Genomic DNA, 10,329 nt, shown 5'->3' with positions numbered 1-10,329 from the left:
TACTTACCGGCTCCAAGTCCAGCTGCAGCTCTCTGCTGCAGTGGGCAGGGACTGTCCAAATCATCGAAGCTCTCCAAATCTTTTCCGAAGATTTGGAGAGCTTCAAATTGATTTGGACGTTTTAACTGTTCCCTTGATTTGATTCAGATTCAAAGATTTGGCCACCGAATTGGGCTGAATCTCCTCCGAATTGAATCACCACCTGAAGCTTCACACAGCCCTAGTCAGCAGATGATTCTGAAGAATGTATCCACCTAAGTGAGTGTGTCTAGCACTATTAATAACTTTCATTTTCTTTTGAGTCCAATGACTTCAAGTACCTGACTATCCACACACCTTGACCTCAGCAGCACTCCGGGCATCAGTGTAATCAGAATCCATTCCAGGCTGGCTTGGATATCCAGGCTGGAACTTCTATTACTTCACTTGCAGTGGTAAGTGGAACTACACTTGCACTTCTGGGCCCAACCAGAATGAGCTCTGATTGTAACTTCAGGGAAGAGAAGAGCCTAAGTTACACTGTTTGCCCACTTATGGCAGGACACCAGGCACGGTGTCTGCTGCCCATGCAAAGGCAGAAATAAACTCTTTAGCGTGTAAAGTCTATTTTGAGAAAATTGTCCTAGTAAACTTTCCTAGCATTTTTAAGGTTGTGCCTTTCCTCTCTCACTCCACCCTCTCTTCTGTGCTGTTCCAGGGCAGGCTCAGTTGCTCACTCACTTTGCATGCACAGTCCATCAGTGCAGTTTTTGGAGTCCAGCAACACCCCACTGCAGTCCTTGCCTCCATTCCTTGGGGACGGAGCAGTGCATTCCCTGCTCCTCCAGTGGGTGCACTCTGTACTGCAGGCTGACCACTTGCTCCACTCTGTCCAGGCTCCATCTACTGCGTTCCAGGGAACAGTCACACAAAGACACACATACAAAGAGAAAATAACCCATTAAAGATGGGGAAAGGAAAAGAGCATGGGATTACAAGATGCAGAAGCATCTGGGCTTCTCATATCTTCACAGACAACAAGCCAGAGAAACTTCTGGAGGAAGCCTCAGCAACAGCACAATCTCTGAATTCAGAGTTTAGGAAATGAAAGTTTAACTTGGTTTTAACAACCCAAATCATGGAGAGCTGGAAATTCATCTCATGGGTAGCTTGTTTTCTGGATGGTAGGGCAAAGTAGTACTTCAGGCTCACTTGCAGATCGGAAACCTTGGACCCTTGAAACAGAACAGCCATGCATGTAACATGCACAGCTGCTCTGACCTCTGGGATCTTCCATTTTTCAGAGAGCATAGTAAGAGGGTTCACTAGGCAAAAGATGCCACCGACTAAATGAAAGATGGCTGTTCTGAGACACTGTCCATCTGACCTCTTACAGCACTACCTCTACAACACTGCATCTCTCCTAGGCCCTCGGGAGCACTAGAGGCCTTGTTGACCTGGGAAATCCAAGAAGGGGAGGCACCTGCCATGTTTCCGGCTGGTCTCAGACTGCTGCATGAGTCATTCTTTACCTGGACACATTGTGGTACAGGCAATTTTCTGAAAGGCTTGTCCCTCGCAGATGGAACCACCATTGAGAGGAGCTGGGTTGGTGCAGGTACGGGTACGTTTCTGCCAGCCATGGCCACAGCGGTTGTTGCAAGATGACCATTCTGACCAAATGGACCAGCCACCATTCACTGTGAACAGAGAAGATAACAAAAATGCCACTCTGAGAGTTTCAAAGCCTAGAATCCAAGAATAACCCATATCAATCCATTCACTTTCATTCTTTCTCACCTGGTAGTCACAGCCTGAAACAGAGAAAGCTGCTGCTGGAGAAAACTCTACAGCTACATGAATGTACCAGACTAGGTCACCACACACAAGGTAACAGTTGTACCTAGCTCTTTTGATGCTCCATAGATTAACCACAGCAGTCAGCAGTCAACCACTAGGCTCCTTCAATCTTACCCAAACCAGTGACAACAGTCTCCTACAAATCAACAACCTCCATTTCTGTTATCACCACAACATCTGAGTACCACCCAACTACACCTTGGATTTGTTGAAAAGGGCAAATTGTTTCACACCACAGAGTAGTTGCTCTGGCTTATGTCAGCTGAAGAGACAACACAGGATTTTGCACTACACAAATATTTTCACCTTGGAGAACTCTTCAGAAAAGCAGAATGGAAAACAGTACTTATTTTGCTCTTGGAATTAAGTAGGACCTGATTTGCATGTTTGAGTTGGGCCTTTTTCTTTGATTTAGATTCACTGAGATTTGCAAAACCAGGGTTTACTTTTGGTTTCACAAACCCCAAATTCCAAGTAAATCTCAGCCAAATCCAGCTTTGCCTTTGCCTTCCCTGAGAAACTCTTTTAGATTTGCTCAAATAGCAGCACATCCTTATTTGAACCAGTCAGGGTTGGACCAAGAGTAGTAACCAGGGGAGGTTTTTTTTCCTTGTTTCAGGTTTGCCTACAGAAGCCCTCATAACAAACTGATACTGGTACAAGCTGATGGAGATTCTCTTTCACCTCAAGCAGTAGCAAGAGATCTCCCTGCCTGGAATAATTTATCTCCCTTATATTATGCATATACTTCAGTTGATGACTTATAGGATCTGTATGAATACAGTCACAAGTAGTAACACAAGATGCTCCTTGGCTTGCAGAAACACAATGTAGCTAAAAGAAAAGGGTCAGTACCATAGACAATGACTGTGGCTGTGGTGCTTCGGCGTTTGGCTACAATGTTCTTGGCTATGCAGGTGTAGTTGGCAGTGTCTGAAAGCCTGGCCTGCTTGATTATGAGGTGATGATCAACTGTTATCAGGAAGTTGGTGTCTTGAGTGGTGTCAATTATATCCTCATTCCTCAGCCACTCCACCTAAACAGAGGGGAAGACAGAGAGAAAGGAGCAAGAGGAGGAGGTAAAGGACAAAGAAAGCGGTGGAATGTTGGAAAAGTTAGAAAAAGAGAGGAAGGACAAATAATATACTAATATGACAGTAGAGAGTAACTGGGGCAAAGGACAAAAGTGACTGGTTTGTACAAGGCCTTGCTTTGGTAGGAAAGTTCATGTTGATCTTCCCAGCTCCCTATTGCTTTTTTTTTTACCTGCAATGTTTAAACAAGCTATCTCTTGCCTTTCTTCTCCCAGATCAGTGCTACAAAGGGTTAAAGGCAGATCAGCATGTACCAGAGGGAGGGGTGGACGGAACAGGTGTTGAGGTTAAGTATGTTATTAGATGTCAGAATAACAGATCCACTGCCCAAAATAAACAGTTCTGCTGAATAATGAAAGCTGACGGCCTCAAAGTGAGGCCATTCATCACAGCTCCAATCCATCTGCAAGGATGTGGCTAATCTCTCTCTTGTCCTTTCTCCCTAACTGGAACTCAGCTGACAAACTGCTGAGGGGCTAGCAATCCCAGCTGGAAGGAGATCACTGTTGCAGGGACAAGCGTGGAAAGATGTGTGCCTTGATCCAGGGGCTAAGAAGAGTTTAGGAGATATAGTAGGTTTCCATGGATTTAATAGCAGGGCATGACAGTGAGCCTGGCAGGCACCTTCATGATCAGTCTTTGCTGATGCCATAGATGTGTCCAGGCAAGGAGGGAAAGAAGTCGGGGGAGGATGGTGCAGTTACCAATTGCCAGTCAATTCCTTGATCTTCTGTCTAAAGGTACACAAAAATTCATAGCAGAAAAAGGTGTTGGGAAGTAAGATCCTGAACACAAACCTGCCTATCTGCTAAAAATGACAAGATACCAGGTAATTCAGGAAGCTTTTCAAAACTTAATCCAGTTACTTCCTACTTGGGAAGTAAGTGGCCAGTATATTTGCAGCATTCACAGGTGTTCTCACATACAAACACAGTACAAGGCCAAGAACCAGAGTATCCTAGGCTGCCTAGAAGGTGCAGCAAATATGCAGATCCCCCACTGCTGTGGCCACACCTCCTCTTCTGCCAGTGCTGCTCCCCAGGAGAAGGAGATGGAGCCTGTCCTACTGCTGGTGGGAAGACTCAATAGAAAAAAAGTTTTCTGCTGCTGAGGGGCCCCTGGCAAGGTTGGCATCAATATCAAATTCAGTCTATGCAGGGCAAAACCATCTCAAGTGATAACAGGATGGGAGGGGCTATTTGTTGTAAGTGTATGATAATGCAAATAGAGATTTTATTGTGGGAGTAAAACAAGTCCCAGTATGCTGGCACTGCCTACCTAGCATGCCCCCTTGGACTGACTCTGTAGTTGGGGATTTAGGAGAGAAAGCCCTGCTTACCTCTGCCGGTGGTACTCCCTCAGGAGGACGGCACTGCAGAAGCACCTCATGTTCCAGTGGGACTTCTTTTCCTAAAGGCTCCTGGTCAAAGTTCTTCCTCAAGTCTGAGAAGCATAAATGAGCACCAAGCATCAGCAACCAGTGACAGGCATGAAGCAACCCATGTGACATTAAGGGAACGCTATATGTTCTGGCCAACAGGGAAAGAAAGCTATCTGGAAAACATTTGAAACATGGGCTGACCAGGCCACTCAGTGCTCTGTGACCTGTTTCATCCCACTACTTTAGTTTTTTCTGGGTATCACTAGCACCTGTGTCAAATCTTCATCAACCACCTAGCTTGCCCTTGGCAATGTAAAAATCTGCTGTTTCTTAAATGTATGCTTGTCTTCTCGATATAAATATATTTCAGCAGAAAGAGGCCAAATCTGACACTGCATGTCTCAGAACACAGGCCAACATCTGCTCACCCATGGATAAGGCAAGTTTTCATATGCTTTTCCATTCCTAAAATAAAACTCATAATCCTTGCCCTAATTTAACTGCTCTAAGTAGGCAGCAGGGGGAATGGCAATATGCATCTGCCTAGAATTCATTTCCTTCTTCATAGTCTCTAACCAAAATACCGATCCAACATTTAGAAATCTGTATCTCACAAGGGGGCACTGTTTGCTACTTAGATGCTCTGGTGAAAGGGAAAACTGTTTTTGGCAGCATGTTTTAGAATACAATGACCCAAGAGTGACAGGAAGCTCTATTACCATTTGCACTGAAGTTATGAACTAGGTCTCCTTGGTTTTATTTGATACCCATGAGGTTCTCAGATGCATGCTACCCTAGGCCTATTACTGAAACCCAAGGGCTAGATTTTTCAAAGATACTGAGAGCCCAATAATTCCTTGGAGCTGCCAACTCCTAACTACCCAACTACTTCAAATAGGTGCTTACATGGGAGCTGAATTCTTTTGAATATCTGACCTTATGCCTTTTTTTTAAAACCCAACACACACAATAAAAATGGATGTATCTTACAGGTGAGATATGTCATTATTATATATGTCTTGTATGTTAAATTTACAGTCCATATGATTGTACTGTAGGTCACACAGGACCTCATATGAAATTGACCACTTTCAGCTATTATAGTGCTCATACCAATTTACTATCAGAAATATGCTATCCATGGACACAGTTCTCCCATTGTTATATAGAGTAGCATCTTATTTCAGGAACAATCCCCTTGATATCATCAGGGCTATTTGCATTGTAAGGAATTACTCTTCATAAGTAAGAACAGACATCTCTTCACATCACATGAAATTGCAAAAGGAAGAAGACAAGCAGCCTATTGCAATGTTCAGTTGAGCAAAGTTTACTGTGCACTCCTTGGTGAAGCTCCTTTGTAGAGAGAAATCACTCCCTTCCTTTATCACTAGGTGGTGCCCTACCCTGCAGGATGCCTTCCAACCAGCATTACTACGATTACAACTAAATGCAGCCACAGCCCAATTTTCCTGTCTTGCTTTTTCAGGATACATGATGAACCCAGGCTCATTGACACAATTATTTCAAGAGACTCAGTGAGGACCATTAGTAAATGTCACCAGACTGGCATCCATTTATGAAGGTAGACAACAGAACGGGGCTATTCCACTACAACTGTAGCCTCGAAGCAAACAGCCACCCTTTTTTTTCTGAAGCAATGGTTCTGCACTGTCAACTGATGGCAGGAAGCTTCATCCTGTGTCAAAGCTGTCTTGTAGGCTTACAGTGTCTCAATTACATTAGTAAGAGAGGAAACAGCTGCTACAGGTAGGAGTTGCATAGCACTTTCCATCTTAACTTCTCCTTGCTTTTTGGTCTTGCCCCTAAATTTCTGGAAGGAAGGAAGACTGCACCATGCCTGCACATGGAGCTAGTGCTGCTACCTAGGTGAAAGCACACTGGAGATCAAACCCTACAGCGCATGTAGGGGTGTGCAGGAAGGAGGTTCACCAAGATGCATCTCTGGAGGTTTAGGCAACAGGCACCTTCCCCATCTCTTTCTCAGCTGTGCAGCTCCTATGGAACATAGCAAAGGGGCAATCTGGACACAAGACAACCATAAGGCCCTGTTAAACGTGTTCTAAGGTAACACTTCTCTAGTCACTGAACAACTCTTCCCCTGGCAAGGCTACAGCTCCTACACTGGAATGTACTGTGTCTCCAACTTTTTTCTTTTTGAGGGAATCACTATGAATATCCTTTGGATGGCAGGCTAAGCCAGTGGTAGAGAATTCCTGTCCTCAGAATGCATGACCCATTTGGTTGGTAAGGAATGTAAGACTTACATTTGCTGAATCAGAAAAAAACAACTCTATGGTTGAAGTGTTAACTGCAGGGACATTAAATATAATGAAGCCCTCTGTAAATGCTAAATATGTTGAAATGGCTGTACAAACATTTACTAATTAATTACCACAATCTGCTAGTGAGAGTTGCATTATCCACATTTAGCGGGAGGAACAGTGAGGTCCAAAGATGTTAAGCAACTTACCCAGGGGTCATACAGTCAGGCAATGGCAGAGCTGAAAATAGTTCTGTTAGCAGTTTCTGGCCCTAATCTGTGCTGTGACAATACTGACTCCCTGTACTAAGCCCAGCAAGCATGGCTGAAGTAGTGCAGTGGGGGTGCATGGCTCTGGCACTCTGTGTAGAACCAAATGGTGCATTAAACTGGAGTAAAATTAACGACCATCTCAGTGGACATCATGGGCAAGCTGTACATTGGGGGCATACCCTGTGGAAAAGGGAGAGTCATAGGAATATGCTGGTAAGCAATCACCAGATTCCAGGATGAGTGAGGAGAGGCTGCAGCCTTGAATGTCATGGCTGGAAGAGCAGAGGGAACTGCTACTAGCTTAATTAAAAATAGCAAAACAGTAGAGACTGCCAAATTTATACATGTGTTAATAACTCCTCACCATCTAAAACACTAGGGCTGAGGAGAAAGATTTCCCATTTAGAGTCTGGAAATGGGCTGGTAGGGAGAAGTCTGTGCCAGAGATGGGGCCAGCAATGCTTAAATAGTTTTGTGTGGTGACTGCGAGTGTCACACCTACATGCTATACGGACGTAGGCTCTTCGGCTTTTTGTGGTCCCAGCGGAACTCCACGCCACGCATTGGCACCAGTAGTCTTCTAAACCAAAGAGCTCCTCCACCTGCTGTCGGGAGACCTCGATCTGGACCTCCCTTACGAGCATCCCTAGGAAAGAAAGCAGCAAAGAGTTATAGAGGGGGCAAGGACAAAAAGCCTGTGTGTAGAAGCTTTAAGAAACCTACTTTACACATAAGCAAATTCTATGAGCGCAGACACGCACAAACACCCACACAAAGGAGAATTATGGGTGAAAAAGGGAGACTATGAGAGGATGTAAAGCCTCAGTATAAAAGGTCTTATCAAGCCTCTGGAGGTAATTTTTCACTAGTTTTCACAGACCATATACATTGTATGGCACCCTTAACCAAAATGGTTGACAAAGAGAGCAGCCAGCCCTCTTCAGGAGCTGTTTCTCTCCTTTCTCTCCCTGCAATCACTTTTCCCCCATGTCTAATTTCTCTTCAGCCACAGCGGAGTTTTAAAGGTAACACTATGTCTGTGGGTTGGCTATACTTATTTTCTTTCCAGTTGCCATGTAGGAGGATCTATGAAAAGTCTTAACATTTAAGGAAAAAAAAAGAAAGAAGTTGAATGCCCTGGAATCTTATCCTAACCCCTTCACTATTAAATTTGGAAGAGCCCTGAAGTCATCACATTTACTTCTCACCACTGATTCTTGCACATATCTTGCACATATCGATGATCTATTGAGGTCGCTTCCGACCCTAACATCTGTATCTTTTTGCATTTCAGTGGGCCCAGGCCATGGAAGTAGACTAGTCAATTTATGTTTCTAGACTGATTTTTCCTTGCTTTCATGAACGAGCATGATGGCCAATCTCTTGGCCAATACAAGGGATTTAGACAGGAACCGGCAGAGCTAAAAGAATAAAGTGCTACAACTTGAGCTGGAAGCAATGCCCTATAGCGGAAGCTATAGCAACTTATTGTCACTGTAGCTCCGCACATGTAACATGCCAGTGGAAGGTTTAAATCCAAACAAAACACTCTTTCCACTGGATTTTTTCTATAACAAAATCTACAAACATTTCTATTAATCTTGCTGTGAGTCCTGGGAAAGCCTCATTTTTGCACCAACTAAATGTGTCTAAATTAGGGTGACATCATCACTTTTGTCTAGCTGACACCTGGACACACTAAAGTTCCAATGACAAACATGCTACCATGGCACCCAGCAAGGAGAGCCTGAAGGTATGAGAGGTTTGGAAATAAATTATGGGACCACTGATATTTGATTGTGAAAGTAAGTGGCAAGAACAATGAGTCAGCTCTTCAGAATGTGGTGGAGGGACGCAGCAGTTGCTTGAGAGAAGTTAGTAAAGAACAGAGAAGTGTGTTCTGTCCTTAAGCTGAGAAACGCAATCTGTCCAATTTGAATGGGGTCATGGCAAGCAGTCAAGTGGGTCAACTGGGGAATAGAAGGAGACTTCCTGTTTACATAAATTTGCCTTAACCAGCTGGACTGCTTTTAGTCATTTGAGGGCATGATCACCTGTAGCAATGATTTGCAGCTAGGGTACCGTGAGATCCTTTGATGGTGCTTCAGAGTGCCACACGATATTATCACTGTCAGGATTGCAAACACCTATGCATGATTCACAAGGTAAACCAAGAGATTTCAAATAGGAATCCACAGGATCAAAAACGTTCTGACGTTGTGGTCTTTCAGAGTTCTTTGCAACAGAATTGTCTAGTATTTTTCCACAGTCAAAAATGAAGTGAAAGCTAAGGGCTGGCATTTTCCAAGATGTGCCTTGAGTCTAACAAAGGGGTGGCCACTGACCTATATAGAAAGTCGCCATCAGGATTTAGATGTTTGCTTTTTAAGCACCAGTTAGTATTTAAAGTGGTTCTGGAATCTGTTTAATTGCCTGATAATACCAAGCAGAGAAACTTTTTTTAATGCGAACCCTATCACATATGTATCATATTAAAATAATAGAAAGGTAATTTTAGTGGAAGAAACATGTTGAAGAAACAAAACAGCCAGTAAATGATTTCTAATTTTCATCGCATATCGCATATGCATCTCAATATGAACTGAGGAATATGCTTCATTTAAAACATGGACCACTATTTTTTAAAACAACTGCCTCTGTCCCCGTTTTAATATATTTCTACTTCATGGACAGAGTAAGATGGAAACCTGCAGGACTGCATAGCTATTTGCAAAGTCTACAGTGTAAAGGATAAAGGGCTGCCTTACTATTTTAACCTGGTCAGTGAGTTCAAAGCCATGTACAGATGTATTTTCAATTAAAATTATGGTTCATTTATTTCCATCCGTGCAATAAAAATACTTTCTTTTTACCATATTTATATAGAAAAAATGAAATATCTGAAACACACCAGAATAATTTAGAATATTAAAACATAAATCTCCATGTTAAAGAAAAAGAAACAAAAAGGAAGATTCAGATTTTTAAAAGGTGAATGCCAAAATTCTTGGGTGTTCAACGTCATATACTTTAAAAGGTTCTGATTTTCACAGGACAGATGATCAGAATCCTTAAAGGTGTCTCAGACTGGAACCCAAAAAGAGAGATTCACAAAAGAACCTAGCCACTTTTGAAAATCCTGGCTCAAAAGTTTAGCTGGCCATATAAAGATAATCTACATAATTAAACTGCCATGTTAGCTTTTTAAACAATCAAGATGAAAATGACACATCAAGGGCTAATAGGAGTTTATGAATCTTAGGACAAGCAAGTTAAAACTCATTTGTCTGGTTCCCCATGGCCACTGAAGTGGCTGGTCACGTTCTAACGTGTGCTTTTACAGATGTTACCTATATATCAGACTGAGATATTCACTCTCTGACTTGGCTTATTTTGGTTTCTTCCACATGAAATGTTTTGAATCAGATACAGCCAGAATGTTAGAAATCATTTCATTC

General features: G+C 43.0%; 1 protein-coding gene across 4 annotated transcripts in view; it reads right to left on the bottom strand.

Annotated features, from left to right (window-relative positions):
- UNC5B (unc-5 netrin receptor B) overlaps positions 1-10,329 on the bottom strand; it is a 124,217-nt gene that overhangs the window by 25,555 nt on the left and 88,333 nt on the right. For all 4 annotated transcript variants that reach the window (XM_025203541.1, XM_025203539.1, XM_025203540.1 and 1 more), the window contains 5 exons: positions 7,374-7,517; positions 4,273-4,376; positions 2,695-2,875; positions 1,512-1,679; positions 721-885 (listed from right to left, as the gene is read on the bottom strand). In XM_025203541.1, the coding sequence (XP_025059326.1) occupies positions 721-885; positions 1,512-1,679; positions 2,695-2,875; positions 4,273-4,376; positions 7,374-7,517 (762 nt within the window). The remainder of the gene's footprint in view (positions 1-720; positions 886-1,511; positions 1,680-2,694; positions 2,876-4,272; positions 4,377-7,373; positions 7,518-10,329) is intronic.

This window comes from Alligator sinensis, unplaced genomic scaffold, assembly GCF_000455745.1.
Source record: "Alligator sinensis unplaced genomic scaffold, ASM45574v1 scaffold546_1, whole genome shotgun sequence".
Classification (NCBI taxonomy): Eukaryota; Metazoa; Chordata; order Crocodylia; family Alligatoridae; genus Alligator; species Alligator sinensis.
Note: the sequence above shows the minus strand (reverse complement) of the source record. Positions and strands in the feature narration are given on the sequence as shown.